Source organism: Hypanus sabinus, chromosome 7 (assembly GCF_030144855.1).
Source record: "Hypanus sabinus isolate sHypSab1 chromosome 7, sHypSab1.hap1, whole genome shotgun sequence".
NCBI lineage: Eukaryota > Metazoa > Chordata > Chondrichthyes > Myliobatiformes > Dasyatidae > Hypanus > Hypanus sabinus.
Window position 1 is genome coordinate 167,439,442 of NC_082712.1, and position 21,243 is coordinate 167,460,684.

At 40.2% G+C, this 21,243-nt stretch overlaps 1 protein-coding gene across 1 annotated transcript in view; it reads left to right on the plus strand.

Annotated features, from left to right (window-relative positions):
* The window catches only part of ano1a (anoctamin 1, calcium activated chloride channel a), a 282,789-nt gene that overhangs the window by 191,565 nt on the left and 69,981 nt on the right, over nt 1-21,243 (plus strand). The window contains exons 14-17 of the mRNA XM_059976065.1: nt 12,768-12,850; nt 12,967-12,978; nt 15,498-15,572; nt 16,286-16,363. Of these exons, the coding sequence (XP_059832048.1) occupies nt 12,768-12,850; nt 12,967-12,978; nt 15,498-15,572; nt 16,286-16,363 (248 nt within the window). The remainder of the gene's footprint in view (nt 1-12,767; nt 12,851-12,966; nt 12,979-15,497; nt 15,573-16,285; nt 16,364-21,243) is intronic.

Genomic DNA, 21,243 nt, shown 5'->3' on the forward strand with positions numbered 1-21,243 from the left:
CTATGCCCTGAAGATTTTAGTTCGCCACCCTGGCTAAAAGCTGTGTGCATTTACTGTCTCTGTATCTTCCATGACTTTATACCTCTCCAAGGTACCCCTTAGTCTCCTACTTTCCAACGAATAAAGTTCCAGCTTGTCCCAGCCTCTCCACAATTTCAGACACCATCCTCAGTGTTCTTCACAGTTCACTATTCTCTTCCCCATAACAGAACAGCCAAGACTATACACAGTGCTCCAGTTGTGCTCAATACTCAAGCATTGATCATGACCATGATACGTGCCCATGATGGCACATACTAAAATGTTGGTTCATGGCATGCCACCCCTCAATTTTTTAAGCCTTACGCATAATAAAAAGATGCATAATCATTATCTTTACTGCCAAATAAAAAGCAAATGATTTTGTACCATCCGAGAGCAATGAAGACATGGAAATAAGCAACAAAGTCCATGCTTATTGTTACTAATTCATTAATCAATGAACATCATTGCTCAAAATGACCATTTCCATGGCACATCCGGTTCCAACCGAATCAGCAAGTTTGTGGAAGATACAACAGTGGTTGGCCTCATTAACGATGATGATGAGACAGTCTACAGAGAGGAGGGAGAACAACTGGTAGAACGGTGAGATCACAACAACTTGAATCTTACCACGGACAAGACTAAAGAGGTGATTGTGAACTTTTACAAGGGTGCAGGCTGACCACTTATCATTGCACATAAACTGCTCTGACACGGTGACAGTTAGGAGCGCCATGTTTCTGGGTGTGCACATAACAGATGATCTCACCTGCTCCCTCAACACCACCTCCCTAGTCAAGAAAGCAGAGCAGTGTCTCCAGATCTTGTCGAGACCGAAGCAAGCAAAGCTTGCGCCCCCCCCCCCCCCACCCCACCACTGGATCGGCATTGACAGCTGCATCACTGCCTAATTAATATGGGAATTGCAAGACATCTGACCACAAGACCCTACAAAAGATTGTGAGGACTGCTGAGAGGATCACTGGGGTCTCCCTTCTACCTATCCTGGATACTGCATACACAAAGCCCTCAGCATTATCAGTGTTTCCCCTCATCCATCCAACAATCTCTTTGACCTGCTCATCAAGCAGGAGATACCATAGCATGAGGACTGTTAGGATAGGAAACAACTTCCTCCCCAGAGCATGAGATTAGTGACTCCCCTGCCACCACACAGATCTTATCGTGTATGAAACACCAGTGGCATTATAGCGATTATTTTCTCATTTGTTGCATAAATGCACATAATTGTTAATTTACTTGTAGTAGAATTATTTTGTTTTGTGTGTAAGTTACACATATTATGCATCTAGGTCCAGAGAAAAGTTTTCTGTTTGGCGGTATAATATATACAGTCGAAATAATTTCTGGTAAGATGGCAGTGTGCACAGATGCAGTGGCTTCCATGCGGCTAACCAACATGTTATTGTCTTTTTTTAAATGCCTTTTTTTATGATCACTAGATATTGCTGGACATTAAAAACTTGAAGTACAAGTATATCTCATCATTGAGTTGTTCATTGGTAAAGGAGCTGGACTTGCTGTGAACCATGTTGATGCCTGCTACAGAGAGGCATTAGCAAGAGTGCATCAAGGTGGTGTGCAGTTTAACAGTGACAAATTGTCTTAGTTGTTTTTTTGTGTGATTGCAGGACCCTGTTGGACATTGGTAATGTAGAATACTGCAAGTCCAATTCACTGGTTTATTGGCGGGACTGTCAGCCAGGGGGTGGGGGCAGTGGATGGTGCTGCCTGGCCTCCGTTGTAGCAAGGACTAGGCCTCATACAGTGGAATTGCCTGTTTGCAGTTATCCAGGAGAGAAGTTCTGGAGGTGGTGTTGTATGGGATCCATGCTGGTGTTGGTGCTGCTCTCCAGTGCTTGCTCGGTAGAAGATGAGCCAGATTGTATTCGGCTACAGATTGCTGCCAACTCAGGAGGGACTTGGACTAAATTAAATATTTCTGCGTGATTCTGTGTTTACTGATGTATGTGTCTTGTGGTGTGTATGACAAATGGGACTTGTTCTGCACCTTGGCCCTGGAGGAACACTGTTTCTTTTGGCTGTATTCATGGATATTCATGAATGGTTGAATGACCATAAAACTTGAACTAATGTTTAGAAGTTTTGAAATATCTGCTTTGGACTCTTCTTGGCATGGGAGTAAATGTAGAAAGTTCAAGGACGCAAGTGGATAAAAAATTTTATCAAGCCTAATAGGGTATCTTATATGTATATAAGATATACTTCCTTTGGAAAAGAATCTTTGTTTAAAGTCGTGAGTTTCAACTAAAATTTGATAAAGGGACTAGCTAATTTTACAAATCTAAGATGAAATATTGTCACATATTTAAATTTAAACCTGAATTCTGTATGCCTCAGTGAGTTCCTTGTGTATAGTTAAGCAATACTTAAAAACCACAAAGAAAGATATCTTGCTCCTTTGAGTTCTTCTCAGACTACAGAAATGATTCATCAAATATCAAGTTCCTGGCTGTCAACATCTCTGAAGACCTATCCTGGGCTCAACATAGTAATGCAATTATAAAGAAGGCATGACAGTTGCTATATTTGAAATTTGGGGAGATTTGGTATGTCACCACAGACTCGCAAATATCTACAGATGTACCATGGAGATCATTCTAGCTGGTTGAATCACCATCTGGAATGAGAACCAACTGCACAGCTTCAGGAAGGAGCTGCAGAAAGTTGCAAATTCAGCCAGCTCCATCATGGGATCATGGGAACTAGCCTTGATCTAGAGCACCCAAGACATGCTCTTCTCATTACTACCATCAGGGAGGAGGTACAGGAGCCTGAGGACACACACTCAACATTTTAGGAACAGCTTCAAAGTTTTCTGCCGTCAAATTTCTGAATGGACAATCAGCCAACCCATGAACACTACCTCACTACTTTTACTCTCTTTTTCAGTTTCAGAATCAGAATCAGGTTTATTATCACCGGCATGTGATGTGAAATTTGTTAAGTTAGCAGCAGCAGTTCAATGCAATATATAATCTAGCAGAGAGAAAAAGAATAATAATAAATAAAATAAAAATAATAATAAACAAGTAAATCAATTACATATATTGAATAGACTTTAAAAAAACATACAAAAATAGAAATACTGTATATTTAAAAAAGTGAGGTAGTGTCCAAAGCTTCAATGTCCATTTAGGAATCGGATGGCAGAGGGGAAGAAGCTGTTCCTGAATCGCTGAGTGTGTGCCTTCAGGCTTCTGTACATCCTGCCTGATGGTAACAGTGAAAAAAGAGCATGCCTTGGATGCTGGAGGTTGTTAATAATGGACTCTGCCTTTCTGAGACTCCGCTCCCTAAAGATGTCCTGGGTACTTTGTAGGCTAGTACCCAAGATGGAGCTGACTAGATTTAAACCTTCTGCAGCTTCTTTCTGTCATGTGCGAAGCACCTCCATACCAGACAGTGATGCAGCCTGTCAGAAGTTTTGGAGTGTATTTGTTGACATGCCAAATCTCTTCAACTCCTAATAAAGTATAGCCACTGTCTTCCCTTCTTTATAATTACATCGATATGTTGGAACCAGGTTAGATCCTCAGACACACCAGGACCTTGAAGCTGCTCACTCTCTCCACTTCTTATCCCTCTGAGGATTGTTTACAATTTAATTTTTAATATATATTATTGTAATTTATAGTACTTTTTATGTATTGCACCATACTGCTACTGCAAAGCTACAGGTTTCATGAAGTACGTTAGTCATAGTGAACCTGATTCTATATCATTTGGTGATATCACAGTGGGTGGCGGGTGCAGGCACATCTCTCCAGATTTTTCCTCAGGATTTACTCCCAAAGCCTTCCCTGTGAGTGGGTATAACCTCATGGCAGCGGAGGTTTGAGATCAGAGTTTCCTTCTGCACCTTCTGTCCGCAGCGACTGGTTTTAAGGCACCAGTAACCTGCCTTTGCCCCTTATCCTGTCAGTGGAAGGGCCTGCTGTGCTTAGTAGCTAAGACACGTGGAGGCAATGAGCTGTACCTGGTTGCAAGAGGCTATACACACCTTTGGGAGCACTTGGTAAGTAATGGGAGGTTATCCCCACTACTCTCCCAGCTATAACACATTGATTTACTCCTACATCTACAACACTGAAACTATAATTGAGAACACATTGAGTGCATGTGTCTAAAATATAAAAGGTTGATAACTGACTGGAAAGATGAGGGGTTTTATTTGGGGTGACCAATGTAGGAGGCTGTAGACAGAGCAGAGTAAGAGTTGGCAAATAAACCAATTATTCTCAATTGACTTTTCTTTATTCCTCAGAGTTTATCTTGGAAAGCAGAAATGCATTTACATGCTACTTTTTCATTTTGCTCTGCATTTAGCCACGTCAAAGATTAAAGATTAGCTTTATTTGTCATATGTACATTGAATCATGCAGTGACCTGCATCATTTGTGGTGGTGACCAACGCAGTCCGAGGATGTGCTTGGGTCAGCCCACAGGTGTCGCCATACTTCTGGCAGCATCATAGCAGACCCACTACTTACTAGCACTATCTCATCTTAGGAACGTGGGAGGAAATTGGAGAACTCAGAGGAAACCCACATGGTAACAGTGATAACGTGCAAATGCCTTACAGACCATGTCAGAATTGAACCTCAATGAAAGAAAATCCTTACGCTATCTGCTACACAATTGTGCTGCCTGTGCAACTTGAATCAAGAAGCCTTGTTCTGTTTTGTATTTCAGAATACAGTATCTTTCTTATGTACAGGAGCCATATTAGGAGTATTACTTGGATTTGTTATTGACATTGATAGTCATGTCAGAATTAAAATGTTACGAATGTCCCTATTGCTCAACTACTCGGCATAGGTTGATTTAAGGCAAGCTTACATAAAGTAATGGACTGTAAGCAAAACAAATGGTTTTAATGGATAGTTGTAATTGAAAGTTTGACTGGCATTGCACAACAGTTGCTAAGTATTAAACAGAGCTTATAATGTTTACGTAAGTGTAAACATCAAAGCTACATGTAGAGGTTTCCTGACCAGTTGTTTATCACTTAAGTTATTCCCATAAATCTTTTGGTGACATTCTAATTGTTTGAAATGTAGGAATTTCTAAGAAAAAAAAAGCACTCTGGAAGTAATCATTTTGTAGAGTAATACTAAAGCTCTTAATCAATCCCTGCAATCAATTCTATAAAATGATTTACAAAATGGACAGCCAAGGTTACTGACTGCCATTAGGAACATTTGGTCCAAGTCACCAACTCCCTTTAAACAGGCAGCTAGATTACTGAAAGCCTAAGCAACGGAAGAGGAAAGGACCTGGCATACATATCAACAATAAGTCTCTTTTATCCCACCAGAATTACATTAAACTTAGAACAGCGCAGCGCAATATAGTCTTTCAGGCCACCATGTTGTACTGACCTGCTGTATATTCAGAAGTCCTACTTCTGATGAAGGATCTTGGCCCAAAACGTCGACTCTACATTCTTATCTATTAATGGTGCCCGACCAGCTAAGTTCCTCTAGCATTTTGTGTGCTCCTCTGCATTTCCAGTTCCTCGTGCTGGAGAGGGCAGGAACAGGGAAATAATGGATCTGAATGTGTGGCTGAGGAACTGGTGCAGGAAGCAAGGATTTACATTCTTGGACCACTGGGATCTGTTTTGGGGTAGGGATGAATTGTACAAAAGGGACGGGTTACACCTTAATAGGCGGGGGACCAGCATTCTGGCAGACAGGTTTGCCACTGCAACACAGATGTGTTCAAACTAAGTAGTGGGGGGGAGGGGATGAACTGGAAATATAAGGATGGAGTTAAAGGGAAAGTGAAAATAAGAAAAGTTAAAAAGGACAACAGGATCAATGAGGTAGAAAGCTCAGGAAGAGATCATACAGTATGGCCAAGTGAAATAGTAATTGATATGAAAGGAGAGGGGAGTAACGAATTAAAAGTATTATGTATGAATGCACGAAGTATAAGGAATGCAGTAGATGAGCTTGAGGCTCAGTTGGAAATTGGCAAGTACAATGTTGTGGGAATAACAGAGACATGGCTTCAAGCGGACAGGGCCTGGAAAATGAATATTCAAGGTTTTACATCTTATCAAAAGGGCAGACTGACTGGCAGAGGGGGTGGGGTAACTCTGTTGGTGAGGAATGATATTCAGTCCCTTGCAAGGGGGGGACATAGAATCAGGGGATGTAGAGTCAGTATGGATAGAACTGAGAAATTCTAAGGGTAGAAAGACCTTAATCGGAGTTATCTACAGGTCCCCAAACAGCAGTCTGGATGTAGGATGTAAGTTGAATGAAGAGTTAAAATTGGCATGTCGCAAAGGAAATGATACATTTGTCATGGGGGATTTCAACATGCAGGTAGACTGGGAGAATCAGAATGATACTGGGCCCCAAGAAAGGGAGTTTGTGGAGTGCCTCCGAGATGGATTCTTAGAACAGCTTGTACTGGAGCCTACCAGGGAGAAGGCAATTCTAGATTTAGTGTTGTGCAATGAACCGAATTTGATCAGGGACCTCGAAGTAAGGGAACCATTAGGAGGTAGTGACCATAATATGATATGTTTTAATGTACAATTTGAGAAGGAGAAGGGAAAATCGGATGTGTCAGTATTATAGTTGAACAAAGGGAACTAGAGCTATGAGGGAGGAGCTGGCCAAAGTTCAATGGAACAATACCCTAGCAGGGAAGACAGTGGAACAACAATGGCAGGTATTTCTGGGAATAATGCAGAAGGTGCAGGATCAGTTCACTCCAAAGAGGAAGGAAGATCCTAAGGGGAATAAGGGGCGGCTGTGGCTGACGAGGGAAGTAAAGGGCAGTATAAAAATAAAAGAGAAGTATAACATAGCAAAGATGAGCGAGAAACCGGAGGACTGGGAAGCTTTTAAAGAGCAACAGAAGATAACAAAAAAGGCAATACGCCAAGAAAAAATGAGGTACGAAGATAAACTAACCAAGAATATAAAGGAGGATAGTAAAAGCTTCTTTAGGTATGTGAATAGCAAAAAAATAGTTAAGACCAAAATTCAGCCATTGAAGACAGAAACGGGTGAATTTATTATGGGGAACAAGGAAATGGCAGATGAGTTGAACAGGTACTTTGGATCTGTCTTCACTAGGGAAGACACAAACAATCTCCCAGATGTAATAGTGGCCAAAGGAACTAGGGTAAAGGATGAACTGAAGGAAATTTATATTAGGCAAGACACGGTGTTAGATAGACTGTTGAGTCTGAAGGCTGATAAGTCCCCGGGACCTGATGGTCTGCATCCCAGGGTACTTAAAGAGGTGGCTCTAGAAATTGCGGATGCATTGGTAATCATTTTCCAATGTTCTATAGATTCAGGAACAGTTCCTGCTGATTGGAGGGTGGCTAATGTTGTCCCACTTTTCAAGAAAGGAGGGAGAGAGAAAACAGGGAATTATAGACCGGTTAGCCTGACGTCAGTGGTGGGAAAGATACTGGAGTCAATTATAAAAGAGGAAATTGCGACACATTTGGATAGCAGTAGAAGGATCAGTCCGGGTCAGCATGGATTTACGAAGGGAAAATCATGCTTGACTAATCTTCTGGAGTTCTTTGAGGATGTAACTATGAAAATGGACAAGGGAGAGCCAGTGGATGTAGTGTACCTGGACTTCCAGAAAGCTTTTGATAAAGTCCCACATAGGAGATGAGTGGGCAAAATTAGGGCACATGGTATTGGGGGCAGAGTACAGACATGGATTGAAAATTGGCTGGCTGACAGGAAACGATTAACGGGTCCCGTTCAGAATGGCAGGCTATGACCAGTGGGGTACTGCAAGGTTCAGTGCTGGGACTGCAGCTGTTTACAATATACATTAATGATTTAGATGAAGGGATTAAAAGTAACATTAGCAAATTTGCTGATGACACAAAGCTGGGTGGCAGTGTGAAATGTCAGGAGGATGTTATGAGAATGCAGGGTGACTTGGACAGGTTGGGTGAGTGGGCAGATGCAGTTTAATGTGGAAAAATGTGAGGTTATCCACTTTGGTGGCAAGAACAGGAAAGCAGATTACTATCTAAATGGAGTCAAGTTAGAAAAAGGGGAAGTACAACAAGATCTAGGTGTTCTTGTACATCAGTCAATGAAAGCAAGCATGCAGGTACAGCAGGCAGTGAAGAAAGCTAATGGCATGCTGGCCTTTATAACAAGAGGAATTGAGAATAGGAGTAAAGAGGTCCTTCTGCAGCTGTACAGGGCCCTGGTGAGACCCCACCTGGAGTATTGTGTGCAGTTTTGGTCTCCAAATTTGGGGAAGGACATTCTTGCTATTGAGGGAGTGCAGCGTAGGTTCACAAGGTTAATTCCCAGAATGGCGGGACTGTCATATGTTGAAAGATTGGAGCGACTGGGCTTGTATACACTGGAATTTAGAAGGATGAGAGGGGATCTGATTGAAACATATAAGATTATTAAGGGATTGGACACACTGGAGGCAGGAAGCATGTTCCCGCTGATGGGTGAGTCCAGAACTAGAGGCCACAGTTTAAGAATAAGGGGTAGGCCATTTAGAACAGAGATGCGGAAAAACTTTTTCACCCAGAGAGTGGTGGATATGTGGAATGCTCTGCCCCAGAAGGCAGTGGAGGCCAAGTCTCTGGATGCATTCAAGAGAGAGTTAGATAGAGCTCTTATAGATAGCGGGATCAAGGGATATGGGGAGAGGGCAGGAACAGGATACTGATTGTGTATGATCAGCCATGATCACAGTGAAGGGCGGTGCTGGTTAGAAGGGCCAAATGGCCTACTCCTGCACCTACTGTCTATTGTCTATTATCTGCAGAATCTCTTGTGTCTATGTTATGTCCTGCATATTTAAAATGTTTGTATCTATTGTTAATTTATTAGTCTTACTGCATGTGTATATTTTTGGGCTTTATTAATAAATATTTGGACACTAGTCCATGGAATTGGTAAAATTGTTCTGCACCTGTGCGCAAAGTGATTCAATGTTAATAGAACTTTGAAGCTGCTTTACTGTTCCTCGATGCTGGTTGTGATAACAGGTGTTGGGGAATATTTCTACCTCCCCAAGAAGTGACATATTTGATTAGTTAAAACAAATTGTTCATCAAACGTTTATCCTTGCTTGTGGAAATTGGAACCAATGGGAATCTTCTATCTTGAGATTTAAACTTTGTTTCTAATTTTATGCATAAATGGTTCAGGAAAGCTAACATTAAAGGAAAAGTCTTCTTAATACTATCCAACATCTTGAAGGCAATGACAATTGCCTAAACACGAGAGAGTCTGCAGATGCTGGAAATCCAAAGCAATACACACAAAATGCTGGAGGAACTCAGCAGGACAGGTAGTGTCTGGGGAAATGAACAAGCAGTTGGCGTTTTGGGCCGAGACCCATCTTCAGGACTGAAAAGGACGGGGGAAGACGCCAGAATAAAAACGTGGAGGGAGGGGAAAGAGGCTAGGTGGAAGGTGACCAGATTTGTGATTTCAGAAGAACATAAACTAGCAAGATGGTGAAGCTCCAGGTGTCAGGGTTCATGAAGTGTGTAAAGTTACTATTATCATATTAGAAGGTTCTTGAGAAACTGAAAGGTCTGAAGGTAGATGAATCACCTGGATTAGATGGTGTACAACTTAGGGTTCTGAAAGAGCTGGCATAAGAGATTGTAGAGGCAATATTAATGATCTTTCAAGAATGACTAGATTCTGGAATGGTTTGGGAAGACTGGAAAATTGCAAATGTCACTCCACTCTTCAAGAAAGGAGCGAGTCAAAAAAAAAGGAAATTATAGGCCAGTTGATCTGACCTCAGTGGTTGGGAAGATGTTGGGGTTGATTGTTAAGGATGTAGTTTTGGAGCACTTGATAAAATAGGCCGTAGTCAGCATGGCTGCCTGACAAATGCGTTGGAATTCTTTGAAGAAATAACAAGCAGGATTGGCAAAGCAGAATCTGTTGATGTGTACTTGGATTTTCAGAAGGCCTTTGACAAGGTGCCACATATGAGGCTCCTTACAAGTTAAGAGCCCATAGTTTTAGAGGGAAGATTATAGCATGGGTAAAGAAGTGGTTGATTGGCAGGAGGCAAAGAGTGGGGAAAAAAGGGAGCCTTTTCTGGTTGAATGTCAGTGACAAGTGCTGTTCCACAGGGGTGTGTGTTGATTCTTTTTACCTTGTACGTCAATGATTTTGATGCTGGAATTGATGGCTTTGTTGCAAAGTTTGCAGATGATGTGAAGATAGGTGGAGGAGCAGATAGTTTTGAGAAAGCAGAGGGGCTGTAGAAGGATAGTGTTGGCGCTTTGGTAGAGGAAATGAAAGGGTTAAGAATTTTCTAAATGGAGAGAAACTACAAAAATCTGAGGCACAATGGGACCTGAGAGGCCTTGTGCAGGATTCCTTAAAGGTTAATTTGTAGGTTGAGTCTGTTGTGAAGAAGGCAAATGCAATGTTAGCATTCATTTCAAGAGGACTAGAATAAAAAAGCAAGGATATAATGTTGATATAATTATAAACATTATAATATAATATAATGTTTATAAAGCACTGGTGAGGCCTCACTTAGAGTATGATGGCACTGGGCCTATATTCACTGGAATTTAGAAGCATGAGGGGTGACCTAATTGAAACCCATCAAATGGTGAAAGGCCTTGATCGAGTGGATGCAGAGAGAATGTTTCCTCTAGTAGGAGTAGAAGTGTCTTAAGTCCAGAGGTCACAGCCTGAGAATAGAGTGGTATCCTTTTAGAAGGGAGATGAGGAATTTCTTTAGCCAGAGAGTTGTGAGTCTGTGGAATTCGATGCCATAGGCAGCTGTGGAAGCCAAGTCTTTTTGTATATTTAAGGCAGAGGTTGATAGATTCTTGAGTGGTCAGGGCTAAAGGAAGATGGTGGGGGGGTGGGGGTAAGGCAGGAGATTGGGGCTGAGGGGAAAACTGGATCAGCCATGATGAAATGGCAATGCAGACTCGATGGGCCAAATAGCCTAATTCTGCTCCTATAAAGAGGAATAAGGATGGGTAATTAGCAGTCCTGGTAATGGGTAGAAAGTTGATTTTCAAAGCTCAAATTATATTTATTATCAAAGTATATATCACCATTTACAACCCCAAGATTAATTTTCTTGTGGGCATGCTCAATAAATCCATAAAAGAATAATAACCATAATAGAATAAATGAAAGACTGCACCAAACTGGGCGTTCAACCAGTGTGTAAAAGACAGCAAACTGTTCAAATACAAAAAGAAATAAATAATAATAAGTAAGTAAGCAGTAACTAATGCGAGCATGAGATGAGGAGTCCTTGAAAGTGAGTCTATCAGTTGTGGGAGCATTTCAATGATGTGGTAAGTGATGTTGAGTGAAGTTATTCCCATAGTATATGTCACCATGTGCTAACTTGAGATTCACTTTTTTTTGCAGGCATTTACAAAAAAAAACAAAATACAATAGAATTTATGAAAAGCTAGACATAAAAAGACTGACAAACAACCAATGTACAAAAAAAGACATATTATGTAATTTTTAAAAAAATAAGTAAATAATACTGAGAACTTGAGTTGTCGAGTCCTTGAAGGCGAGTCCACAGGTTCTGGAGTCAGGTCAGCGTTGAGGTGTGCGAAATTCCCCATGTTGATTCAGAAGACTAATGGTTGAGGAGTAATAGCTGTTCCTGAACTGGGTGGTGTGAGACCTCAAGCTCGTGTATCTCCTTCCTGATGGCAGCAGCAAGAAGAGAGCCTGGCCTAGATGATGAGGGTCCTTGATGATGGATGCTGGTTCCTTGTCCATTTACTCAATGGTGGGGAAGGTTTAGCCTGTGATTGACTGGGCTGTATCCACCACTTTCTCTCGACTTTTCCATTCCTGGGCTTTGGTGTTTCCATACCAGGCTGTGATGCAATCAGTCAGGATGCTCTCCACTGTGCATCTATAGAAGTTTGTCAAAGTTTTTTGTCATGGGGTATACCATCAGTATGAACAGATTGGTCCTAACTTGGGCAATTATTCAGAATATTTCTAGCTGCCATGCTTTTAGAACATGAGAAAAAGTGTCAAATGTGGCTGAATTATAGGTGGGATCTTGCTTGATTTGAAGAGGATGAGGTTAGCATGGAAATGTAGTGATCAGCACAACACTTTACAGTACCAGCAACATGGGTTCAATTCCGGCCACTGCCTGTAAGGAGTTTGTATGTTCTCTGCATAAATGCATGGGCTTCCTCTGGATTCTCCAGTTTCCTCTTACAAGACAAAGATGTACTGGATGGTAAGTTAATTGGGCACTGTAAATTGTCCTGGATTAGGATTAAATCAGGGGATTGCTGAGTGGCACAGCTCGAAGGCCAGAAGGGTCTAACCCACACTATATCTTATTAAGTGAATGTTAATGGTGACCAGGAACTGGAGTTTGTGACAGAGACCATCAGTGGTATCTGTAGTCTCACTGAGATAACAGCTGAAGAATGAAAATCCTCCCTTGGATCTCTATCTACATCTAAGCGCCCGTCACATATCACGATTCTGGCATGGCAAACTATCTGCAGTGTCTACAACTGAAGGGCACTTTTATCCCCCAAAATCAGTGCACTGTTGTGTAGGAATGTGGAGAAATTATTTAAAGAAATTCTTTATATTTGAAAAGACTCTTATTAATTTGTAGTCATTTTAATTTATTGCTGGAAAAATAATAATCATTTTGATAAAAGCTAATTTTATTTCCAGCTGCCATGTTCTTGGAACACTGGAAAAGGTGCCAAATGAGGCTGAATTATAGGTGGGATCTTACTGGATTTGAAGAGGATGAGGTTAGCCTTTAAGATTCATTCCTTAAAAGTCCCTAAATTTTCATTGAACAATATTTTGCCATTAATTTTTGCAATTAATAACTCTTCTTTCTTCTTCTGTTGCCGTCGGCCTGAAGGAACGATTAAAGGTTTGGATTTTTTTTTAATTATCTCCTGTACACCTTTCTGAAGCTTGCCTAATTATGACGTTTCTATTGCTGTATTGGTGCTGGGTGTGGGAGGGGGCTGGGTTTAATCCAATACAATTTTATGCTTCAGAGCTTTTTCCTTTCTACATGTTGTATTGTCAAAACAAATCATGTTTGCCATAATTGATCTTAATTCTTTTCACGAGAGCTGTTGTTCGAAAGAAAATTTCTCATCAAGCTACTCAGTACTTGTACTTGTCTGCCATAAATGCCTCTTTCCATTTCATCCCAGGTACAAAAATTACTCTTCCAAATTTGGCAATTTTATGCTAATTAGAAGTGGGGAAAGCCCAAAAGAGCTTTTAGTCATTTAAGGTAGTTGTATACATTCATTGGCCCATTTTATTATTAGTTACCTCCTGTACCTAATAATGTGGCCACTGAGTCTTCATGGTCTTCTGCTGCTGTAGCTGGTCCACTTCAAGCTTTGACAGGTTGTGCATTCACAGATGCTCTTCTCCACACCAGTGTTGTAAAGTGTGGTTACTTGAGTTACAGTTGCCTTCCTGTCAGTTTGAACAAGTCTGGCTATTCTCCTCTGATCTCTGTCATTAACCAGGCATTTTCCCCCACACTGAACTTGGGTGTGGCAGTTAACACGAGGCTATTACAGCGTCGGGCATTGCGTTTCCAAGTTCAATCCCGGCATCCTCTGTAAAGAGTCTCTGTACATCCTTCCGTGGAATGTATGGGTTTTCTCCAGGTGCTCTTGTTTACTCTTGCAATTTATAGGCGTTCTGGCTAGGTTAACTGGTCATCGTAAATTGTCCCATGATTAAGTTAAGGTTAAATCGAAGTTGTTGGGAGTTTCTGGGTGGAAGGGCCTATTCTGCGCTGTCACTCTAAGTAAATAGACTGCAACCCACTGGACTTTGTTTTTGTTTTTACACCATTCTCTGTAAATTCTGGAGGCTACTGTGTGTGAAAATCCCAAGAGATCAGCAGTTTCTAGCGTACTCAAATCACCCAATTTGGCATCATAATGGAGTGATACAGTCAATAACACTTCAATCACATTTCTTCCCCACTCTAATGTTTGGTCTGGACAACAGCTGAACTGCTTGACCATGTCTGCATTCCTCTATCCATTCAATTGCAGCCACATTATTGGCTGATAAGTTATTTGCATTAATGAGCAGGTGTACAGTTATACCTAATAAAGTGACCACTTGTAGAATTTGAGATGTTTTGTAAATGAGAACCAGTAAATAAAATGTTTAGTTCAGAGTCGTTTTTAGTAAAAAGTTAACTAGAAAAGTTTATTTTTAACGTTTTTGGTCATTTTAAACTTCCATTTCCTTAATCACTGGCAATTTTGCAATTGAGACGACTATCTTGATTGAATTGAGGTGTTTTTAGTCTCCATCCAATGGTAAATGATAACTGCAGTTGCTTTCCTACAAAACCGCCTGACAATTGGCTGCTTCTATCCTTGGTAAAGCATTACAGAATTAGATTGGGGAAATACAGCATCCAATAGATATGAGCCTGAATATCTATACCCACTTCAAAAGAAACAAGTACACTGGCATTCCAAAAAAATGTGAGCCTTCTGGAGGTGGCATTTGTTGGTAGTCATACAAGTTAACTGTGTTACAGTGTCGTGAAATGTTCTTGTATTGGGGAAAACAAAAGGTTCATTGTTCAATGGGTTAATTGGGTAAATGCTAGGGTAATCTTACAAACATGTAAATACTAAGTTGAATCTTGATATATATTTGAATATTCTCAAAAGCAATCAAACTTTAGGTTCAAGTTTATAACATTTGGATACTTCATAAGATCGTAAGTCCTAGGAGCAGAATTAGGCCACTTAGCTCAAAGAGTCTGTTCCACTATTGCATCATGGCTGATTTATTATTTTGCTCAATGCCATCCTCCTACCTTCAACTCGTAACCTTTGATGCCCTTACTAAGCACGAGCCTATCAACTTCTGCTTTAAATATACCTGATGTCTGTGGTTATGAATTCCAGAGAGTCACCATCCTCCTTATCTCCTCATTCTTCCTGTCCTTGTATTCTGAAGTTGTGCTCTTTTGTCCTAAACACCCTCACAATTGGAAGTATCCTCTCCATATCATTCTATGCAGGTTATTCGATATTTGATGGGTTTCAATGAGATCTCCCTTCATTCATCTAAGCTCCAGCAAGTACAGGCCAAGAGCCATCAAACGCTCCACATACATTAACCTCTTCATTCCTGGAATCATTCTTGTGGCACTGTTCTAGACTCTCTCCAATGCCAACACATCAAGATCAAGGCCCAACAATGCACATGACTCTCCAGTACTTGTGTAATGATGTTTTGTGCATAAGGGCTAGAGAAAATGTGGATTATTTCTAGCAGAGTTTAACTGAGTAAAAAGCAGTTGAGCTTTGAATAACTTCTATTAAATGTAGCTTTTTAATTATGACTAACGTTTCTGCTGAATGTTTTCTTCCCTTTTGAAATAAACAGGATCATCCACGTCCTGAGTATGAGGCTAGAGTTCTGAGTAAAGTTTTGAAAAAAGAGCTTCAACAGAAAGAAGAGGTATAGATAAGCCTTCAATGTAAATAATGCTTGCTTTTAGCTAAAGACCCAAATTATTCTTTGTAGTTTTTTGAGCAACACACACAAAATGCTAGAGGAACTTGGCAAGTCGGGCAGTTTTATTCCCTTCCAAAGTTGCTGCCTGACTTATTGAGTTCCTCCAGCATTTTGTGTGTGTTCCTCAAGATTTCCATTGCCTGCAGAGTCTTGTGTGTTTATGTTCTGCATATTTTTTTTATTTTTGTACTTGTTCATTTTTTGTAATTTTCCCCAAAATTTAGTCTTACTGGATGTGTATATTGATGGGCTTTATTAAATTAATGTTTGGGCACTAGTCCATGTAATTGTTGGTAAAATTGTTCTTTACTCCTGCATCTGGGATTATATGTTAAATAGAGTATCTTTGATGGTAACACAAGATTAAGGAATTACTGAGATCGACCATGCTAATGACTGTTAAAAGGGGAACATCTATTCTCTTGTTAATCCAAGGTGCTTTTTAATGATTAAAGCACAATAGAAATGACTGGAAGAGATTTCATGTAATTAAGTCCAAGTTTGAGGCTGGTCCTGGGTTTCAAGGTGATTTTCAGCATTTCACTAATGCAATGAAATAGACAATAACGTGCACTTTATATTGAATCCCTAATGTTAGTTTATATTGATATGTTTAACACTCTGCCTGTATGGTCCTTTTCTCTACCTGACATCAGAAGGCAGCGGAAGGCGTGGAGGAACAGCCAAACAAATGGAAAAACAGAGTTTTGAATGCCATGGCTGGGGTGAAATTGGTACCAGTTGAAAATAAAACTTTCTTGTTTATTTTTCAAAGTTTGTTCAGAAGGACATGGAGCCATTTAGTTTTTTTTTCCATCATAATTGCCATGTGCACATCTAAATGTGCAATTTATTGTCATAAAGTACACTAGTTATTGCAATTGTGCATTATGTCAATAAACTTGCTCATTTAATTTTCTGTCAATTGATTAACCAAGTGGAAAAGAAAAAGCTTTCTTCAATTTAGAACTGGTGAATATTATGCTGGATTGTCTGACTGATTATCAATTTTCTCAAAGTATTGAATAGGCACAACTGGAAGATGGTGTATCACAATAATGTCATCAGCATTTTTTTCCAAAAATTACATTAGCTGGAAAAATTTTTCCCCAGATAAATCTATCCAAATTTTTAATGAAATTACTTGGAAGTAGCACATGCAATTTGAAGTGGCAGTCTTTCTCAGCAAGCTAATAGATATTGTATTGCCAAACTTTTGTCACTTTATTAAAAGCATCCGATAGTTGGTAAAGCGATGCATTAGAATGGCTGTGCATGTCATATTAGTTAAAGGCACTTTAATTCAGTTTTGTTTTCAGCCACCTTAGTATGGTTATCACTGTGCATGTGATTAGTGACTTTTGTGCACCATGTGATTTATCCTGTGATGCTTAACAAGTAGTAAATAGTTGTAGTAACTGTGGTCGATCAGGGCATTGATGTGCTAAGCTTCTAGTTTTGAAGTTTGTCCTTATGAAATATTTCCCATTGATAATGACCAACTGATTTAATTCATGTTCACTTTGTAAGGACTCCTAAGCAAGATCTGTTATTATATAAGTTTAGATTACAAAGGATGTTTTTAAAGTAATTGGGTGTTTGAGGGTTCAACCAGCCAAGCTACTTCACAAAGAGGCTACTTGCATTCATTTAGTTCAAAATGTGATTGACTTTTATTCATCAGCCTCATGTGTGGTGGGCAGTCTTAATTTAGTCTTGGTTGTGACACCTCTGCTGACAGTTATTGATTTTAAAAAAAGATTTAAAATTAAAATTGTTTAATTTATTATTGTCGCAAGTACCAAAGTGCAATGTAAAACATTAGTTTTGCACACCATGCAGATAGATCATTTCAACACATCAGTACATCGAGGTAGTACAGGAGAAAGCAGAATGCTGAGTTATCAGTGCAGCCAAACCATATCATGATGAGATAGACTGTGAGGATCCATCTTATTGTAAATAAAAACACCTTCAGAAAAGACACAAGACAGCAGGAAACCTTTTCTCCCATATGTGGCAGATAAAATTCAAGAACGTGGATTTAGGGTGAGAGGTTTCGAGGGAGCCTGAGGGAGTCCTTTATTTTTAACTCATGAGTGGTGAGCACCTGGTATACACTGCTGGGGAGTGATTGAAACGGAATCACTGACATCATTTATTAGGAGCACTTGAACCTTGCAACACTGAAGGCGACGGAGCCAGAATTTCAAAATAAATACAAATTTATAAATACAGATAAATACAAATGGATGCCCACCTTGTCATTGTGAACACAGTGAGCCCCATGGTCCACGCTGTTTGACGCTCCACACCCTGATTCTTGATTGACAAACTAAATGTTACTAAAAGTGACCTTTTTTTTAGGAGGGCTCAGGGTATCATATAACACTTGAATAATAAGAAATAAAAGGGCCAATGATCTCAAACCCATGTTTAGGATGAGGGATTGTAAGGAGCAACGAATTCTGACTGGGCTTACGCCAGGTAGAAAAATCAAAGGTCATTTCACTAAAACGTAGACCATCCTCTCTGTTGTCATGAAGGCATTGACGCAGGGTAGTATTTCCATTCACATGGATCTTTACACCAATGGACCAGGGTCCCATTAAGGTATCCGCCATTCAGGATGGTAATGGCAGAAACATCCTCTTCCAAGGGAGGCTGAATCGTCAGAAATCTCTACCATGGTTGCTTCACAACTCTCAAGATTTCGGTTGCTGACTGTATTCAATATACAGATTAAGATTTTTTGGGTTTCAAAGGGGTCAAGAGGTGTGTTAGTGAAGCAAAATGGCACCAAGGTAAGAGGTTAACCATGATCCTTATGGAATGGAAGAAAAAATGGCCCCTTAATAGTGTTTTCTTTGTACTAATATTCTCTTCTTTCATCTCCAACCTTAAAACTGGCCATCCTTTTCACAGCTCCTTAAAATCAGATCCTGGGGAGGCTATTGCTCAAGATGGAGTTGGCTGTATTTGCAAATTTCTGTAGTTTATTCCCATCCTGTGCATTGACCCCTCCATACCAGATGATGATGTACCCAGTTAGAATGCTCTCCATGGTACAACCATAAAACTTTGTCAGAAAGTTTTCTGACTTTCTTTGTCAGAATCTTTGTACCAAGTCTCCTCAATCTCCTAATGAAATGTAGCCATTGTCGTGCCTTCTTTGTAAATGCATCAATATGTTGGGCCCAGGATAGATCTTCTGAAATGTTGATACTAAGGAACCTGAAATTACTCTCCCTTTCCACTGCTGATCCCCTGATGAGAACAGGTTTATGTTCCCTCAATTTCCCCTTCATGAAGTCCATAATCAATTCCTTGGTCTTACTGATGTTGAGTGTAAGATTGTTGTTGCAACACCACTCTACCAGCTGATCTAGCTCGCTCCTGTACACCACCTTGTCACCAATCTAAAATTCTGCCAGCAATAGTTGTGACATCGGAAAATTCATAGATGGTGTTTGAACTGTGCCCAGTCACAGAGTCAGGTGTAGAGAGAGGGAACGTAAAGCAGTGAGCTAAGCATGTATCCTTAAGGTGCACCAGTATTGATTGTCAGAGAGGAGATGTTATTTCCAATCCACACTGACTGTGGTTTCACAATGAGGAAGTCAAGCATCCAATTGCAGAGGGAGGAGGTACAGAGACCCAGATTCTGGAGCTTGTTGGTTAGTTCTGAGGGTATGATAGTGTTAAATACTGATTGAACATGCATATGTTGAATACACATACACTCAGTGGCCACTTTATTAAGTGCCTCTTGTACTTAATAAAATGGCCACTAAGTGTGTGTCATGGTCTTTGGCTGCTGCAAACCATCCACTTCAAGGTTCAGCTGGTTGTGCATTCAGAAATGTTCTTCTGCACATCTCTGTTGTAAAGCATGACTATTTGAGTTACTGTCGACTTCCTATCAGCTTGAACCAGTCTGGCCATTCCCCTCTGACCTCTCTTATTAATGAGCTGTTTTTGCCCACAGAACTGCCACTCACTGGTTGTTTCTTTTTTCCGCATCGTTCTCTGTTAACTCTAGAAACTGTGCGTAAAAATCCCAGGAGATATGAGGTTTCTGAGATACTCAAACCACCACTTCTGGCACCAACAATCATTCCTTGGTTAAAGTCACTTAGATCGCATTTCTTCCCCATCCTGATTTTTGGTCTGAACAACAACTGAACCTCTTGACCATGTCTGCATGCTTTTATGCATTGAGTTGCTGCCACATGATTGGCTAATTAGATATTTGCATTAACAAGCAGGTGTACAGGTAAACCTCATAAAGTGGCCACTGATGTTAAAGACCACATATTTGCAAAGAATTGTACATTGATTAATTTTTTTAGTGGTGTGTGTGCACTATTTCAAAAGCCAGTCTCAATACCTATTGTATCTTGTCACCTTGTGTCTGGTAATGTAAAGGAAAATTAAACTCTGTTCCCATTTTTGTTTCCAATTGACCCAAAGCACCTCGTTGCTGGGAGTCCATTTTGAATCTTCGATTCTTTTTTGAATTTTCAATATGTTCAATAATACAGACCTTGATAAAAGCTTAGAAATTGGATGAACTGTCCATTTTGTACATAAAGCTTGTTTGTAAACCTATGTCGATGGAACTATATACATATCGGTTTCTTGAAAACAAACTAAAACTGCTCAGAGACTGTGTAAAGGCGGGGGGGGGGGGTCCTTACACTGTATGACATGCTTCTAAAATAATTACTTATGTGTCCACTACTTTCTATAGACTTTTTCCATTCCTGGGCATTGGTGTTCCCATACTAGACCATGATGCAACCAGTCAATATACTTTCCACTGTGCATCTATAGATGTTTGTCAAAGTTTTAGACAACATACTGAATTTGCTTAAACTTGTAATGTCTTCTTTGTGATGACACTTGCATCAGATCCTCTGATATAATACCAAGTAATTTAAAGTTACAGACCCTCACCACCTCTGATCCCCTGATGGGGGCTGGCTCATGGACCTCCAGTTTCTTCCTCCTGTAGTAAATAATCAGCTCTTTGGTTTTGCTGACATTGAGTGAGAGGTTGCTGTTTTGGCACTATTCAAACAGATTTGCAATCTCCTTCCTATATGCCAATTTGTCGCCACTTTTGATTTCACCCCCATCAACAACGGTATCTTAAACAAACTTAAATATGCCATTGGAGCTGTATTTAGCCACACAATTATGGGTATAAAGTGAGTAGAGCAGGGGGCTAAGTACACAGCCTTGTGGTACACCTGTGCTGATGGTGATTGTGGAGGAGATATTGTCGCCAGTCCATACTGATGAGGGTCTCCAAGTGAGCAAAGTGAGGATTTTGTTTCGGGGAGGACTCGAGAACAAAATGTTCAAATATTACTGGATGTGCTACAAGGTTTTTAAAGGAAGCTTGGAGTTTGTAGACACTCCTACAGTAACTTCAATGCGATGACTATTGGATTGTTGGTCCGACCCATTTGGGTATGATCATAGTTGAATAGTGTGAAAAAAAAAGTTAAATCCCAGAACGAGAGAAAATAATATATATGAATCAGAATCAGGCTTATTATCACTGATATAAGTCATGAAATCTGTTGTTTTGCTCCCACAGTGCAGT